General features: G+C 44.8%; 1 protein-coding gene across 3 annotated transcripts in view; it reads right to left on the bottom strand.

The window, feature by feature from the left end:
* Nucleotides 1-18,704, bottom strand: part of PPP3CA (protein phosphatase 3 catalytic subunit alpha) — a 312,082-nt gene extending 293,378 nt beyond the window's left edge. For 2 of the 3 annotated variants that reach the window (XM_069485468.1, XM_069485470.1), the window contains exon 1: nt 18,165-18,703. In XM_069485468.1, the coding sequence (XP_069341569.1) occupies nt 18,165-18,222 (58 nt within the window). In that variant the 5' untranslated portion in view covers nt 18,223-18,703. Of the gene's footprint in view, nt 1-18,164 lie in introns of all 3 variants that reach the window. The other variant, XM_069485469.1, reaches the window with a different exon arrangement.
* Between the last annotated feature and the right edge of the window lie 552 nt (nt 18,705-19,256).

The following is a 19,256-nucleotide window of genomic DNA, read 5'->3' as shown; positions in this document are numbered from 1 at the left end:
ACTACTGTAATTATTCTGGGCGCCATGAACCTCACTCACATCATGACAGCAAACCTAATCAGTACAGGTTGCCTATGTTCTGACTGCTCCCCTGACCCGCCACTACTGGGGTAGTCCCCTGGACTCACCATTCTACTCTCTCTCTCCCTCTCCTGAAGCCTTGATCTTCCCTGAGACACAACAATATTGAAATCAGGCCAATTAATAACACCACAATAGTCTCTAAGTGTTCATGTGAATGGAAGACTCCCGTGTCTCTCACTTTAAATAAAAAGCTAGAAATGATTAAGCTCAGTCAATACACATGGCAAAGCCAAGATAAGCCCAAAGCTAGGCCTCCGGTGCCAAACAGTTAGCCAAGTTGTGAATGCAAAGGAAAAGCTCTTAAAGGAAATTAAAGGTGCTTCTCCAGTGAACACAGAAATGATAAGAAACAGCCTTACTGCTGAGATGGAGAATGTCCAAGTGGTCTGGAGAGATGATCACATCAGCCATAACATTCCCTTAAGCCAAAGCCTAATCTAAGGTCCTAACTCACTTTAATTCTAGGAAGGCTGAGAGAGGTGAGGAAGCTGTAGAAGTTGGAAGCTAGCAGGGGCTGGCAAAGGAGGTTTAACAATAAAAGCCATCTTCATAAAAGTGCAAGGTGAAACAGCAAGCGCTGATATAGAAGCTGTAACAAGTTATCCAGAAGATCTAACTAAGATAAATGAAGGTGGCTGCACTAAACAATGGATTTTCAACGGAAAAGAAATAGCCTTCTTTTGGAAGATGCCACCTAGAACGTTCATAGCTAGAGAGAAGTCAATGTCTGATTTCAAAGTTTCCAAGAACAAGATGGCTCTCTTGTTAAGGGCTCATGAAGCTAGTGACATTAAGTTGAAACCAATGCTCGTTTACCATTCTGAAATTCCTAAGGCCCTTAAAAATGACGCTACATCTACTCTGCCTGTGCTCTAGACATGGAACAGCAAAGTCTGACGACAGCACATCTGTTTACAGCATGGTTTACTGAGAATTTTAAGCCCACTGTTGAGACCAACTGCTCAGAAAAAAAGATACCTTTCAAAATATTACTGCTCACTGACAATGCATCTAGTCACCTAAGAGCTCTGAGAGAGATACACAAGGAGATAAATGTTCTCAAGCCTGCTAACACAATATCCATCCTGCAGCCCATGGATCAGGGAGTAATCAAACCCTTCAAATCTTATTGTTTAAGAAATGTATTTGGTGAGCTTACAGCTGCCATAGATAGGGAATCTTCTGTCGGATCTGAGCAAAGTATCTTGAAAACGTTCTGGACTCACCATTCTAGATGCCACTGAGAACATTCATGATTCATGGGAGGAGGTCAAAAGATCAATGTTAACGAGAGTTTGTAAAAGTTGACTTTGAGGGGTTCAAGACTTCAGTGGAGAAAGTAACTGCTGATGTGGTGGAAACAGCAGGAGAAGAAGAATGAGAAGTGGAGCCTGAAGATGGGACTGAATTGCGACAATCTCATGATAAAACTTGAATGGATGAGGGGTTGCTCCTTACGGAAGAGCAAAGAAAGTGGTTTCTGAGATGGAATCTACTCCTGGCGAATATTGTGAACATTGTTGAAATGACAACAACAGATTTAGAATATTACATAAACTTAGTTGACAAAGCAGCAGCCATCCTGACTCACGCAAGGCTCCGATGATCATTAGCACTTTTTAGCAATGACGTATTTTTTGATTAAGATATGTACATTTTTTTAGACATAATATTGCACACTTAACAGACTAAAGTACGGTGTAAACAGAACTTGCATGTACACTGGGAAACCAAAAAATTCGTGACTCGCTTTATTGCAATATTTGTTTTCATAGCAGTGGTCTGGAACCAAACCCAAGCATCTCTAAAGTATGCCTGTATAAAAAAGCAAAGTCTCTACAAGAAAGCCAACAGTGCACACTACTGGCACTAGATAATCTGTCTTTTACAGTGTAACCTAGGGGGAAAACTTAGGGTCCAATAAAAAATGACTTTTTTATGCCACTGGTCGCTAGCATTTCTTTTTATGATTTGGGTCAGTTTGTGTTTTACCACCATGATGGGTCAGGAATACCAAGCAAAGCCTAGTGTTACAGTCCAATCCCATTGCTGGGAGCCTCAGCTACACAGTTCTACAAAAGAGACAGAAATGCTTGCCCCACGAAAGTGCGAGATTTTTCTCCCACAGAAAAGGCTGATGTTCCAACAAAGTGATTTCCAGCAGTAGCACTGTTTTTCCCAATTCACTGACACCACCCAACATGTCTGGCCTCATGTGCCCCTCAGATTAGTGTTAGGGTATATATATATTAGTGTTACGGCATAAACTGCCCAGAACCTGGAGTCAAGACTTGGAGTCCAAATACCTGCTTTGCCACTTACGAGCTGACCTTGCACCAGGTATTTACAATGAGGCAATCCACGTGCAGGGTACAGACATTAACATTATTAACAGTTTTAGAATAGAAAGCTCAAAACAAAATATAAAGGCGCTTTATTTATTACTGATTTTCTTTGAGCAAGAGCCTATGGAGAAGCAAGGTAGCCCGCAAATTAACGAAGTGTTATTTTCAAATATAAGTGTGAAATAATATGTTATAAAACACATGCCGAAAATAAATACACAAACGCTCTGATCGTTATCCCTGGAAAAATCTCCTTCCTGAGATCACAAAAGATTAAAATAAAGCTCGGGGTAGGCCAACGCGTGACACATTTTTAAAAAATTTATCATTCCTAAGTATGGCTACAGAAAAATATACCAATTAGGGTAAGAGCAATTGCTCAAGCATCTCTCTCCCCTCTTTTTTTTCTATAGAAGCCACAGCTGCTTCTTAACACCAGTGAGAATCTTTCCCACGTCACATACACAGAACTAAAGATGATTTGTGAATACACTAGTTCAAATTGGCTCCAAAAATTAATTTACTCGTCAGGCTTGGGTAAAGCTTAGACAAATGACATGAATTAGAGTAAATAACTAAAAAGAATAGGTAGGAGAATCTCAATGTTTAAAAGATCATCTAAAAAGGCTAGAATCGGAGGACAAGATTGGCAAGATTAAATCAAACTGAGGTGTTACTTTATGTATATTTTTTGAGACAGAGTCTCACTCTGTTGCCCGGGCTAGAGTGCCATGCCATCAGCCTAGCTCACAGCAACCTCAAACTCCTGGGCTCAAGCGATCCTCCTGCCTCAGCCTTCCAAGTACCTGGGACTACAGGTGTGTGCCACAACACCAAGCTAATTTTTCCTATTTTTAGTAGAGACGGAGTCTTGCTCTTGCTCAGGCTGGTCTCGAACTCCTGAGCTCAAATGATCCTCCTGCCTCGGCCTCCCAGAGTGCTGGGATTACAGGTGTGAGCCCATCGCGCCCATCCTGAGGTGTTACTTTAAATTTCGTGCTTAGAATTATAAAATAATTACAAAATCCAAAGTGAAGGAGACCTGGCTTATGAATTCATCGTGTGAAAATGCTCTGGGAGGGACAAAGAGAAAGTCAGGGATTCCTTAAGTCAAAGGTACTAGAAAAAGTAATTCCCAACTTGGCTGCGTTAATAAAAGTCAGACATTGAAGGGGGAAAAGGAAATACTAACATCATTATGCTTTTGTAATAAACTGGAGTATCTCCTGCGGTCAATTTATTTGTTGTTTAAAAAAAAAAAGGAAAAGGGAAAAATTATCTGCCGGGTATTGCAGTCAACACTGGGGAAATCAGGTGGATAAGGACCCTTCCCTCAAAGATTTCACAAAGAGCAAAAACTGTTGCAAACATTCGTGATACACTGTATGCACAAGGCACAGGAAGTAGCACAGGCTGCTGCGCTTGAGAGGAGAAGTTTTACACAGGAGGCAGCAAAAATGTCCCATGTGGAGGTAAAGCAAAGGGAAACCACAGAAGGTCCGGTTTGCATTTTCCACTGGTTCAGTTGGATCAGCTCTCAGTATGCACCAAGCACAGATGAACATTCTGAATATACATGTGAATAAAATGTTCTCCCTGCTTTCAAGACTTTATATTCTAATACACTGGAGACTTCAACTCAGTAAATGGGACATATGCTCTATTATAAATATTTTCAGAATTCATGTAAGGGTCAAATTCCATAATATATAAAGAGTTTCTGCAAATCAGCAAGAAAAAAAAAATCAACCACCAAATAGGCAATTAGCGTAATTGTATGTTCGCTTAGAAAAATAACTCTAGGGACAATGTGAGAAAATTAATGTAGGGGAAGGGACAAAGTTGAAAGCTCCTGCAGCAATAGGTGAAGTATCTAAAAGGCCCAAACTGCGTGACATGTGTCATCGACTAGGTGGATGACAGTAACAACTCCAGGATACGCAACAGAGAACAGATACCCCACTTTATTTTCGCCATCCCTATCCACAGCAGCTGCTGCACACGTGCTCTGAGAGACAGCACCAGAGGAAAGGCCAGGCTGCAAACACAGACGTGCTGGTCATCAGCCTACAAGCAGGAACCAAACCTACGAGTAGAACGAGATGAGACTGCCTGGAAGGACTTATAAAGGGATAAAAGAACCTCAACATTTAAGATTCGGTCAAGAGGAGCTGGTAAACAAGTCAGAGATAAGGGAAATCCAGGAAAAACTGATGAGAACATTTGAAGAAGGAAGAGGTGGCCCACTGTGTCAAACAGCACAGAAACCAGCAACGGGACAGCCATTGTCAACCTCTGCCAAACTCTCAGTGGAACAGTGAAGGTCCCCCAACTACTGTGCGATGGATTTGACCGTGGGTAGGAGGTAAGGAAGTATACACTTTAATGCAAATTACTTCTTCTAGAAGCAGAAAGCTTGGCTTTCAAAGGAGCTGTCCAACAACAAAATGACAACACCCAACACGTATTGAGGACTCTCTCTGAGCAGACACTAGGCCAGGCAGTTTACATAAAATTCCTCTCACTGTTACACCAGCTTTGCAAAGTCAGTATTACCATTTCCAACTTTCAGTACGAAAAATGGGCTCAAGGTGGTTCCATGTCTTGCCTGTGGAGACACGGCTGGCACATTCATGCAGGACTTACACCCAGGTTTTGTCGAGCTATGAGCCAATGCTCTTTCCACTCTGATGCAGCTTGTCAACCACGTAACAAGAATATCCTTTCCTTGAAAGGCAGTTAAACTAGTTCACGATTAAGGTCACTTCCACCTTCAAGAGGCCATCATTCTGTGCCATGCACCCTGCTCAAAGGGTGAGTTATCACTGCTACAAAATTCCAGATATTAATGCTCATCACTACTCTTTTGGCAGCACCTTTTATGCTACCTTCATTTTAAAATAAGCAGAATGTCCTAACACAGCTCTAGATATACTATACCCCAAGAGAATTAATATTGGTTACATTTTTGTCAAAAACTACAGTACGGTCTATAAAGACGGTGAATCACTGCCTTCTCTGTACTCCCACACCACGTTGCACCTTCTGCTATTAGAGTAATTACGACTTACACTGTGATTTCCTGTGCCTCCCACATCGGACAGAAACCTTCAGGGACCGCCTGCTTCACGCTAGGCCCCGGGAACGCCGTGCAGGGCCAGGCTGGCGGCGGGCTCTGAAACTCGTGTACACGGGCAGGATGGAAAGACGGATGGCTGGATGGTTTGACCCGTGAAAGAAATATTTTCAACAGCCATTTTTCACTCCACAAATTCATCTATTTACCAACTGGGCTATTCCATCACACAGGAAGGAGGGCAGGCAGTATGGAAAATTACACGATACTTACAAGAGGCATGGGATACGGATGTGAAGCGAGGCATGGAAGTTCACTCTCAAAAAGGCTCCTGAATAACGGGATTTTTCCTGGATTCAACACTCCCCGAACGGAAGAAAATTTAAATTAGCCAATTCAGTAAATTATTTTCTTAAAGAGCAGATATTTTTTAAACTTCCATCAAAGAAGGCCAATCTTATGCTAAATAAGCAATCATGGAATTTCCGTCACGGCAGCCCCTGGCAGATGAGTGAGGAGGAAAGGCTCCCTAAAGCACTTTGAAATCACCCCAAAGGTTTCTACCTGAATGTTTCAAGGTCTACTCAATTTACAGACCTGGACACCAAAGGCATAGTCTGCCGTCACGGGTCTCAGCATTTTTCCCACAGCGATACAGATGACATGACGTCCACTCGCACAAAACACTAGCATGAGTGAATCCAGAGTCTATCACTTATCAAAAATGCTCACAGAAATACAAGCATAAAATCTCCTCTGTGATTCAAGTCACGTCAGCAAGATCAAGCAGACTGCAAGGTATACAAAATGTCCATCACAACAGCTACGGCTCCATCTCTTTACATGAGAATGCAAGTGAAAATAACATTTTAGGGTTGAACTTCAATCCACTCTAGTTCATATACGGATATTTTAAGATGAGCTATTTGCAAACTCCTGTACGTTGTCATCAGTAGCTGTTAATACCTCACAGCTGAGTGTAACACCGCGCTGTGTTGTGACACCGTCGTCGGAAGCCACTGGCCTCCCACAGGTCTCAGTGAAACTTAATCTAGTTATCAAATTACAGTGGAATCCACACCGTTAGCCAAATTCAATGGCCACAGGAGCAGTTAGTTCATCAATAACCTCCAAGGACTGGGCCCAAGTGAGAGCAGGCAGAAGGGGCAGCTTTGGACAGGGGTGGTGCTGAGCTGCCTTCCTGGCATGATTTGGAAAAATAAACAAGAGACACGATCTGTCTCTCAATGGCCCCTGGTGTCATGCCTTCGTCCTGTCTCAATCACTCGCCTGTATTATAAATGAAAAGTGAAAGCAAGGCCTCTAGAAAGCCACTGTTAAAACGCACCTGCTATGCAGGCTTTCCGGGATACTCCTACTGACAAAGATGAGGTGTCTGACACCTGGAAGCTGAAGCGGGCCTGGGGAAAGGTGCACGTAAAGGGATTTTCAGTGGGAAAGGCACGAGGACTGAGAGCACCACGACAGTGGCACGTCTCGTTCACCCAAGGAGTATCGCGGGAGCTAGACTGGGCCCTTCTGTGAAAGACTTTTGGGTTCAAGGCAGCTTAAAGGTCGGCGTGAGGACACAGAAGGGCAAGGCAAGAGTCCCAAGGGACCTGAGCCCCGGGTGCGGGAGGTTCCACGGAAGGAGAGAAGCCAGTATGCACCTTTGTTCACTTCTCCACATTCAAGAGACTCTGACAACCTGACCTGGATTGAAAGGAAGGCTATACTAGGACAGGAGAGGACCTAGAAACCGTCCTGTGTGGGGAACAGCTAGAAGACTTAGGAACAACAAAGCTGTTTTTAGTATCAAATGAGCTCTCCTGCAGAAAACAGATGAGGCTCATTCCACGGAACTCTACGGGACAATGCTGAATACAACAAATGTGTATTCAGAGCGTCAGATTGTGGTCAAGCATAAAAAAAAATTTCTTGCAAGCAGAGATGTCCAGGACGGAGAGGTCTCAGGGATCCAACAGGGAGGCCGGACAGGGACGTCCACACTGCGGGTGGCCTGAGCAAGAATTCCAGTGCACCTCCCAATCCTAGGAGCCTGATCTGCTTCTTGTGCATTGCTCAGACATGAGCAAGTGGTAGAGAGAAAAGCTTTCCCTTACATCTTCCAATCCTTCTCCCTAACACACAATGAGCGCAGTGGTTCTGGGCCAGACAGGAAGTGAGGTTGCCAATGTTCCTTCCAGCTTCAAAATGTAGTAATTTTAGGTTTAGACTGTTCTTTAGTAGATATACAGGTTCACATTTACAACCAAAACAAATCGGAATCTTTTACTCTCTCCATTCAAAAGATCTCCATAAACTATTCCAGTGTTAATTGTCCTTAACTGGTTAATTTCTTTTTTTTTTTTTTTTAAATTCACCTAAGTCTCTGATGCTTCCAAATACTGCTTTCTCTTCCGCAGCTGACAGGGATGAAAGACAACATCTGAGCATGATCCACTAGGGAAAGAGGTTTCTAATACTTGAAACGTATAGTTAAATCGCCACTTAGCCTTTGCTTATTCAGACTGAATAATCTCTCAGTTCTGGTCACAATTTAAAGTCTTTGAATCATCTTGGGGATCTTTTTTCGACATACTCCAAAGCCGTGCACATCCGATTCTAGAAGAGCACGTGGAATGAACGGGACAGCACCCAGGCGGAGTTCCGACCAAGGCAAGGGCCACACGCGATTCCCTCCCGGCTGCTGCATGCAAATTGACAGAAACTGACGATGAGATTTCATATGAGAAACGGTAGCTTCCCTCGTCTTCAACTTTTTGAAATGAAAATACTTCTGTGCTAGGAATCGAGAGTCCATCCCGGCCCATGGGAGGGACTGGAAACATTGCTTCAGGATGAAAACAGAATGGAGCTTGGAAAGCCCCGGCTGGTCTGCCGTCATCAGAGGCCAGGTGACCAGGTCTGGGGCCAGGGCGGGCTCAGTGGTCACCTACAGGGATGACCCGCGCTGCCTCCCTGCTGGCGTGGACGCCAGGGCTTGCCTTTGCCAAAAACACACACCACGGAGATGTCCCGTCAGGAGAGCTGACGCAGGAGCACCTGTGCTCACGTGCCGGGCCTGGAGCTTTGCTGCTGGTCCACACACAGTCGGTCCTCTGTCTGGCTGTACAGTGTGTTTTACATCTCCATGCTAACCCCTGATCTGACAAATTCTTCTGTCTTTGCATTTGCACACTGTGGAGTCTAACGTGGGCCTCCCAGGGGCTTTGCACACAGCTCTCCCCCCAGCTCGGGGGCCACCACGTGTCTTCCCGAGAAAGAAACCATCACCCACCATTGAGAAAACCCACCTGCACACCTTTGACTGACACTGAGCCGCTAAAACCCAAGCACTCCCCGTGGGAAAGCCAGTCCGGCCAGTCGTGCTTCCGCGTGCTGGCTATCGGGCAAAAAACATATAATCCCAGTTAATAAAATAAGGTATTTCAAAACCTCATGTGAAAACCTACTTCTAAAAGGACTGGGGCTTAGAAATCAAGAAACTCATCAGCTGTGTGCGAGCCGATCAGGATTTAAGATCCACAAAATTTCAAAACAGAAAAGAACCTCATAATTTAGACATTTACATCCATCTTATCCTTTATCTGTCACTTCATGGCTTTCACAGCCATGTATCAAATGCCCACTCTGTCGCAGGCCCTGTGCTAGTGCTGAGCACACAGAGGGACACGGACTCCTCTCCGGGGCTCCCCACTTCCTGGGGACAAACAGCAGACAAGTAAACAAACCGTCACAGCAACATGCTCCGACCACGCTGTCCTCCTGAGAAGGAAGAGGCTCCGTCCCTGCACTCCAAGTGAAGGTGTCAAGAGAGGCAGGTCACAGAGGAGGTGACATCCAACTGGAGCTTAAAGGAAGAGAACTAACTGATGAGGAGAACTCTTGTTATCCAAATAATTGGGCCCACACAGAGAAGGTGTATGTGTGCTTTAATGGCATCAAAGATACACAGCAAACCAGCAACGCCACATTTCATCATTTAAAAAAAAAAAAAAAAGTCATTCCTTTGTAAAAAGCAAACAAAAAAACAACACAAACTTGAAATCCTGACTCAGGTTCTGTCATTTTAAAAGAAAAATTTTTTGTTTTTCATTTAATTTGATAAAATGGCTTAGCTTACAAAATGTTTAAAAACAAATGTCAACGGATGGCCCAAAGCCCACTCAGGAGAATACAGGAGTCAGCAGAGTTAGTGCCACCTTTTTTTCCTAACATCTCATAGCCCATCCATCTTTCCACTGGATAGCATCCAATGACATTTTGGGGGCCAGAGAAGGACAGGAGGTCACGTTGGAAAAGGCTGCATTTCTGGATTACAAAAGCATTACAGAAAATGATAAATTGAGATGTAAACAAACAAAAAAAAAAAAAGCAGTTTTCTTTTGTTATGGTTTGATTTTTTTCATAAAATTCACCAGGTTATTTTCTCTTCAAGTCCAATTCTGGGCAATAATTAAAATATACAAATCACCCAATAAATCAAACACTAAGTGATTAATCTATCTTTTCTCACTTTTCAAAAATTGACCTAAGAAGAAACATAACAAAAACTAAAAGAAAGCTTTCAAGTTCAAGGTAATAAGCCAAGTTGAAAAGAATTTAGCCTCTTAAATTCAGCCGGCATAAAGTCAGTTCCAACGACCAAACAGCAAAACTGTCCTCAATCTACCTGTGTTGTCTCACTAATGCCTCCTTCTCATACTCCCTTCTCAGACTGGGCCGGAGAAGGAAGTATTCCGACTCGCCAGTCACCATATAGAACCCTCGACAAAGAATCAGAGCTTAATATAATGCATTCAACATAAACACATCATTTGTCTTCATTTTATTGCTTCGGAAGGCACGTTAGAACTTTGCAAGGCCCAAATCATCCAACAAGAACTTATTCAGTGCATAATGAGCAAGTCATTGAGGTAGGCACCACCGGTCCAATGACCATATTTTCCAAACTACAACTGTGAATGCACATATTAACAAATAATTTTATGTAGCTTCCAAGTATACGCAGCAACATGGGAGGCAGAGTTTAGACACTGACATACTAAAATTTCCAAAACATTCTAATGCTACAAAGAACCAACTGAACAATTTAAATCAGAACTAGTAATTCCACCCAGAAAAAGGAAAACTGGGGCAACACAGTCACCATAGGCCTGGCGCGGTGGCTCACGCCTGTAATCCTACCGCTCTTGGACGCCAAGGCAAGAAGATTGCTTGAGCTCAGGAGTTCAAGACCAGCCTGAGCAAGAGCAAGAGCGAGACCCCGGCTGTACTAAACATAGAAAACATTAGCTGGGTGACTAAAAATAGAAAAAGTTAGCTTGGCGTGATGGCATGCACCTGTAGTCCCAGCTACTTGGAAGGCTGAGGCAGGAGGATCACTTGAGCCCAGGAGTATGAGGTTGCCATGAGGTAGGCTGATGCCATAGGACTCTAGCTTGGGCAACAGAGCAACACTCTGTCTCAAAAATATATATATATATGTACATATATAGTGTCACCATAGAAAAGATTTTCTTTAGGTCTAAGAATTTTAGAGCTGATGAAAAATTTCTTTAAAATTTAACTCCATAGAAATAAAACTCTCTCTGAACATCAACTATCATTCTTCTGGTTTCATAACTGTAGAAAGTACCTGAAATTGACACACACGGTGAGGTGGTGTATAAGAATCTAGAGGAGGCTTTTATAAATCCCTGGTATCTACTCGTTTTACTCTTTTGCAGATACAAAAACTGCAAAATTTCCAGTTGCAGGAGACAGAATTTCATAGAAAGACCATCTTTTAAAATACAGTCATAGTATATTTTGCTCTGAGGCAGAGGCATAGGTTAAAGGAATAAAAAGAAGAAAAACACAACACCATTCCCCTCTATGATGGTCTCAGAAAGATTCTACCATAATTCCCAAAACACAGAATTTTAATAATTTATTACCACTTCCTCAGCTGGGGTTTTTATTTTTTTTTTAACATCTAAAGCTTTCACTCGCCATTGGTCTAGGTCCTCAAATTGATGGTCAATCTGATTTATGACATTATTTGGAACACCAAACCATGGAGGAATACGAAATTGTTATTTGACTTCTTATAACTGATGGCTTCAAATTGAAGACAGAAAATTATAAAAATAAAACGAATTTTACATGCTGAAAATGTCAAGAGTACTAAAGACTTAATTTACAAACTGAAATCTTCTTTCAATGCCTACATCACTCCCGCCTGATGACTGCATTTTACAAAAAGAGCGAAACATCTAAGCAGCACTGGCTCACATTTTCACGTGAGCTTCCTCTAGAAATTAACAAAATCCTCAAACTAGAGCAACAGTGTGGGTCATTCCCCGTAGTGCAGACAAAGAGGCTTAAGATAGCACCCTTCAAAATAAAAGTCAATAAAACTCCTTTGTAAGAAAGTATGCTATGCTATTTCTATTTCTGCGTATATATATATATACTTGAATAAAAAACAACGTCTAATGGTATTTCTTTAGTGAGCCTCATGTCAAGATCAAACCAGATGACGTTTATCACCAGAATTTTATGTTTCTGCTAAATACAGAAATACAAAAGATTCTCCTAATCAAACTATTTTACATAGCTAGTAATTTAGTAAAACAAAATGGGCAACAAAATGTGTTGATATCTTAAAAATACCAAAAGAAGTGACAATTCTCAAAAACATTTTCAAGCAAGAAAAGCCTCTTTAATAAGGAAAAAAAGGTGCTGACACTTACCTGCATTCTAGACCCACCTGTGATCATTCTATCTATTCTGTTTCCATTTCTTTAACTATAAAAATAAATGTCATCATAAGCTACTGTTGTAGACCCAAGGCATCCATGGCTTTCAATATTAATGGTTCTGACTATTCTCAGGTGACCTGAAAACACATTAACACGTTGTCATTTGTAATTCTGTGTCAGCAGTGACTACATTGTCATTACCAGGCGAGTGGATGTCGTAGAATCACCCAGCCTCCCAAACCCCATTTCGTGAACCTTTGGTCTTTACAAGTGAGCAGTGGGAACAATTACTGCCCTTTTATGTAATAAGGAAAGTAGCCTATGAAGTTATAATATACAACAGTGAAATGACAGAAAGTTGAAATTCAAACAATAAAAAAGATCAAAAAGTAAGTGGAAATTCAAGATCTCACCATATCCCTCTTGAATAGAAAAAGACCACTACACTGGGAAGTTGCTGCAAAAACTGACAACGTGATTTTTTAGTAATTATCAAAACTCCGTATCGTAAATCATCACCATTCTTAATAGTTCTAGAAGTGCATGATATATTTCCACAAAACTTTCAAAATGTTAATTTCACCAGATTTGCTAACAGGAGAGTATCTCTATAAAAACGCTGTATTCCAATGAGGTCGCTCTAAATGGTTTCCTTATTTGCTTTCATAATTAGTTTCAACTTTACACATGACTGACACAAAAAAGATAAAGAAAAGCATAAGAGGCCAGTGATAAAAGTTATAAATGCATGGTATATCAAAGTCTTGGTATTTCATCTCTCTAAAATTGTAAATAAAAACAGGGCAGGAAGAAACAGATTTGAAAAGACATTTTATAACTAACATAAACAAATCTTAGAGTAAACCTCACTAACTAGATTCTAAGATAATTTTTCATATTTTAACTGAATATCTGAAAATATATTGTCCACTTAAAGGAAGGGTTCTGCCCCCTACTTCCCAAAAAGAATATTATTTATAAAATGTTGATTATTCTCGTTGATACCATTTTAGAATCACTGGAATTCCCCTGAGTCCCAGTCTCAATTGTTGCCTTAAGCCTTAAATTTACAGAATGTTTTAAAAACAATGTACTTGTGTTATATTTACTTTATAGAACATCTGAATGGAAACATTAATGAACACATTAAGCAAAGTTTTGATTAACAGCATGAATTTGCATACTGTTCACTAGTCCTGAAAAGAATTTGTTCTCTGAAGCATATTAACCATGCTGGAAGTATGTTGTTTATAATATGAGTTAGGTGAGGGGACCCCTCTCTTCATATACAATGCTCATTTAACTTCAGCCACCAAGCACCAATGTTTAATCATAATAAAGTTAAATTAATGATACTGAATTAATGAGGTTTCACTACACTCACATGGAAAACCGGATACATGGAACAACTCAACTTATGGTAACAAAATGTCAGTAAAATAAATTTGCAATGAGTTCTTCCTGGCAAACCACAAACAAAAGGCATTATTTACTACTCTATTTTAAAATCCGAACATGACAGTTATTACCAATATAGTATATTTTTATTTTCTTCTTAAGTAGCATTGCTGGTCTCACTCAGCTAGAAACACTGGGGTGGCCTGAATCTTTATTTACTTAATGATGTTTTACTTTAATTTAGCATCTTCTTGCATTTACGGTCTCAGCTATCTTTCCAGAATTTTCCTCTGCATACTTTGTCTATACAAAGAGTATATAAGCTGCCAATACACAAGGACAAACAGCTCATTCCCCACAGCCAAAAGCAACCTTACACAAAGCACAACCGTGCACTACCTGGAGTTTTTCAGAGAGTCCCCAGAACTCTTCCCAGGAATTTACCCCTCAACAGCCTGCCATGGGGCCTGAAATTTCTACCGTTATGATTGGTTTGGGTTTAGATAAAGGCCCAGCACCGAATACTCGGAGATGGGAAAAGAGAAAAGGTCAAGAGATGTAACAAAGCCACACACTCGGTATCACATACAGTTTAATTTCCTCCAAGTGTTATATTTTTCACTATCAGGTAGCAAAGTTCTATGGCCAGGAGGGAATGTTTGGGCCAGATAATAGCATTCCGGGCAAAAACAGGAGGGGAGAAATGAAGAGAAGCCGAAGTTTTGTACAAGGCTCGCAGAGCACCACTGCAGGAAAAGGCAGGCTATAGGGTGTGTTGGTGGATGGAGAGGGAGACAGTTGTTCTTCTAGTTATTGCCCCCAGTCTTTTGCCCTATAGCTACGTAACATTTCTTTTAAAATATAACATAAAACAATAAATGGATCACATTATTCTGATTTCCAACCAATGGCATTACCGACACGGTTTCTCTGGTACACGTCATGGTAATGCCAACATTCTTATGCTTTCCATTGTTTTAATCCAAGACCAGCCAAAATGATGCCGCACCAGTTTTGCTAACTGAAGCAACCTTTTCTCTGAAGTAATGTAAATGAATGCTTTTCAACTCCTCTGCCATCATTTCCTCTCATTTAAGCTTTGGAAAACTGATCAGGATCTCTGAATACATCCAGCACTGTGGTCCCTCAACCCCTGGGCAGGCCCACAGCCCAGGACTGGTCCACGGCCTGTGAGGAAAGGGGCCACCCATCACCCCTGAGCTCTGCACCCCACCCACCCACCCCCAGCACCCTGCCCCACCCTTCCGCCCTCCCATCGGTGGGAAGCTGTCTTCCATGAAATGGGTCGCTGGTGCCAAAAAGGTTGGGGACCGCTGCTACAAATCTCAAAACTGACACAGTTAGTTGAGACAAACTCAACCTATCTCTCCAAAGTTGCATTAAGGAAGTACGATCAAGAAAGTGGTCACATCCACAGAGCAGAATCATGGACACCGGAGACTCTGAACCGTAAGAGGGTGGCAGTGTGGGAGGGGAGTGAGGGTTGGAAAATTACTTACAGGGTGCAATGTACACTATTCAGGTAACGGTTACACTGTAAGCCCACACTTCACAACCAACCACTGTATCTACGTAGGGAAAAAAACAAAAATTGTACTTGTATCCCCTAAATCTATAAAAATTTTTAATAATGCATAAAAAAATGGTCACATCATCATATTACTACAAACAAAACCACAAACACAACTTTATTTGTAAACAGCAATTTGTTATACAACAAAAGCCAGATCACACCAATGAAGATATCTGTAAACCAATGCCAAGGCATGACACGGTAATAATGATCTGAATATAAAGGAGCACAAATATTTCCTCGAGGATAATCTCTCCTCTGTGTTAAAGAATGAGTTAAAGAATGGCCACTGAGATGAAGTTGTAACAAAATTTAAAGTCGTGGTTTTGTGAACTATGTATTATCTAATTTTTGTAAACATGAAAAATCATTTGATAATTTATTTCCCATTCAGCATATATGTACTTTTCACTCACTAAGTATATGAATAGTGTATACATATTCAAGGGGAAATGCTATTTTATAGAAGAAATGATAATCCAAATAGATTATCATCTCAAATAACTAATCATAAAAATCTTACGCAGGACAAAATGTCGAACACAACCTTGGATGATGTCTTTCAAGCCAACAAGATAAAGTCTAGAAGGAAGCATAAGAGAAATAGTAGTAGCGTGCCCACCTTAAACTCAGGATTCATCAACAAAACTTTCTCTATCATCAAAATTTAACATTTCACATCCGGATCCCTATCAAAACAAATGCAACATTAACTTTTCCTATTTTGAGTCTATTACCCACATGTGTATTTCAGTTCTGCAAAAGTATGTAAATCAAATTTTTGGAATGATGGCTGGGTGTATGTACTTATAATTAAAAAGTCATTTATAATAATATAGCATTAGGAAAAAGCAAAGCAAAATAACTATGGAATGACTGAAGGACTCTTCCATATTAACCGGAAAAGACACCAAGCAAGAATGTCTGAACAATTATTTTTACTTTGTTCACCTGATGACAACTTTACACTTACATTAAGAATCCGCATTTTGTGATTTAAAGCAGCGAATGTGACCCTATGTGTGCACAGGAATTTTTTTTAATTGCTAAAACTTGTAATGGTATCGTTTGAATTATAAGCTTTATGATGTTTTGAAAATGGGTTATCTTAACCTACAGATTGGAGCTACACGTAAGCTTAACATATTAGGGAGATGCTTGTCATTCTCAGATATTTCAGCAAAAAGTCTTAATTTTTGAAAATGTCAACAGAAGCCTTTAATGAAAAACATAGCTCTTTTGAATGAATTTGAATTGACTATCTACATGAGAATCCATAGTTGCAGGAAAAATAAAATAGTTGTGCATCTATCTGTAATCCTAATTCAAATCATTTTTGCAGAGCTATTTCCTCATTATTTTCATGGGTCTATGAATCTTGCACTGAAGCAGGAATGACTCCAATATAATCAAAACAAAAGAAGATATTTTATTCTCTCTCTCTCAAAAAAGAACACAATTTTCTCTATCACCACCAACACACACATAAAAATTCCTTTAAAAAACCGAAAGGAGCAAAGATTCGTTCCGAAACCCCAGAGGAACTTATGGATGACAGTCTTCAGGCTGCTGGGTTACTTCACCGAGTGTTGATGGTGCTCATGACTTTACTGTTTTGCACTCTAGTTGCACGCTGCTCTGGTCACATCAGATACCACCTCTGTTCCACAGACACACACACACACTCCCCTCTGTGTCTACACCGGCCAGTGCTGTTTCCAATGTCAGAGGCCAGCACCGCACACAGCCCGTGCCCATCCCTGCTTTGCTGGCTGTCCTGACCCCGGGAATAAGAGATACTACTGAATCCTGGCGGATCCGCTCGGTGGCCTCATCCTTCCAGGATTCGGAGGATGGCTCCCCTCGGACCCCGGCGAGGACGGTGGGTCCCTGTGCAGCAGGGAGGGCGACGGCTGCCTGCCCCTTCCCCATCACAGCCCGGCTGCTCTGCGCCAGCACCCAGGGCCACCCCGGCCAGCGGTGCACGATCCCGGGGCGGGGAGCAAAGACAGCACCAGGAACCGAGCAGCCCGTCACCAAGGGGTGCCGGGGGGCACGGAGGGAGCGAGCGGGCTGAGGTCACCGCTCGGGAGGTGCGAAAGAGCGGGGAACCCTCGGAGAGCAACGGCAGGTCGGCGGGGGACGGGCGGGGGCGGCGAGGGGGCGCGAGAACTGCTTTCACGTCTCCCTCCGGGCATGCGGGGGAATCCCGGTGCGGCGGCGGCGGGGGCCCTCGGGGCCTCCCCGCCCCCCGCGCCCCTCGCGCCCCCCGCAGCCCCCGCCCGCCCGCGGCCGCCCCCGCCCCGCGCGGAAGGAAGCGCCGGGCCCCCCCACGCTCTCCCGCTCTCTCGCGAGCCCTGTGCAGGCCCTTCCAGGGGGAGGGGGAGGGGGCGCGGAGGGAATTGCTGCAATGGAGCTCCCGGAGAGCCCTGCCCGAGCCAGGCAGTCGCTGGAAAGCCACGGCCACATAAAAATGCCGTATGAATTTTTTAAAAGCCATAAATCACCCCTCCCTCTGCAAAAGAAAACCCATAAACCCGATCCCATGCAAACCTGCGAGCAGCCACCCACTTCCTATTTCTGTCACAGCAGCTACACCCTGCCAGCAACCACCCCCCAGCGCCCCCTCCCGCCACCGCCACCGCCACCCCCGCCGCCGCCTACCCTCGGCTCAGCCATTTGCCAACTGACGCCCCCGGCAGTAAAAATGTCCCGAGTGGGGCCAGGTGGGGGACGCGGGGGAAGGGCGCCACGGGGGAGGGGGTCGCGGGTTGCACAATATCCTAGAAGGTCCGCGGCTGGAGCGGGGACAGACCCAGGGCGGGGGAGGGGAGGCGAGGCGAGCCGCCGGGCGCCTGCGGCACTCGGTGCACCGGGCGGCGCGGCGCTCCGCTTACCTTTCACCACCCTGTCGGTCGTCGACAACTTGGGATCAATTGCCTTGGGCTCGGACATCTCCAGCCGCCGGGGACAGCGACGCGCTGCTCGTCCGTCCGACTGCACACCCCGACCGGACGGCGGGCCAAACACTCGATGCCGCCGCTGCGCTGCACCCGCGCGGCTGGAGGTCTGGGCTCTGCGCCGGCTTGAAAGTTGCTGCCTTCCCCGCGCGTCCCTCCTCCGCCGCCGCCGCCTTCACTCCTCCTCCGCCGCCGCCTGCCCCGCCGCCGCGCTCCGGCTGCGCGCGTGTGGGGTTATTTATTTATTTTCCGAGCACGCCTCCCGGTTCTTCTTTATTCCTGGGGGAGGGGACGCGGAGCAGAGGCGCACACGAGCACCCACCCGGCACGCAGACCGGGCGCCGCGGAATGGAGCCCCGCGCGCGCACACGGCCGGGATTAAGACCGATCACATGGGGAGGGCCGGGGGCGAGGCAGGAGAGGCAAGGCCGCCGCTGTCAGTGCCACCAGCCGCACTCGGCGTCCCCGGCGGCGGAGACGCGGCCGCCGCTGCTGCTGCCGCTGCCGCCGCTTCCCCACGCCGAGCGCCGCTGCCGCCGGAGACGTCCCGCCGCCGCGCTCGCCGCGCCCCCCGCGCCCCCCGCGCCGCTCCTCGCTCCCACGGCTCGGCCGCGGAGACCGGCAGACAGTCCCGGGCACAACCCAAGCCCTGCGCCGCCTCGGCCGCCGCCGCCGCCACCGCGCCCGCCTCCGCCTCCGCCTCCGCCCCTTCCTCCCGCCGGCCCCCGCCTCTAGCGCCGCGGCAGCCGCCTCCTCCCCGCGGAGCCCGCCCCCGGCCGCCGGCCCGGCGTCGGGGCCCCGCGCGCTCATTGGCTGGCGCGCGCGTCGCTCAGCGCCAGGTGGGGGCCTCCCTCTCGCCCCACCTCCCACTCCTCTCCGCTGTCCCCGCCCCCCGCTCTGTTTTCTCGGGGCTGCCGGGCCACCGCGCCCGCCGCCTCCGCCGCCCGGTCCCTGCTCAGGTGTCACTGTCGCTGGCAGGCTGGGGTTGGGGAAGGAGAACGGGCGGGGGGTCGCGGCCGGGAGGAGCGG

The sequence above is a fragment of the Eulemur rufifrons genome, chromosome 13, assembly GCF_041146395.1.
Source record: "Eulemur rufifrons isolate Redbay chromosome 13, OSU_ERuf_1, whole genome shotgun sequence".
NCBI classification, from domain to species: domain Eukaryota; kingdom Metazoa; phylum Chordata; class Mammalia; order Primates; family Lemuridae; genus Eulemur; species Eulemur rufifrons.
Note: the sequence above shows the minus strand (reverse complement) of the source record. Positions and strands in the feature narration are given on the sequence as shown.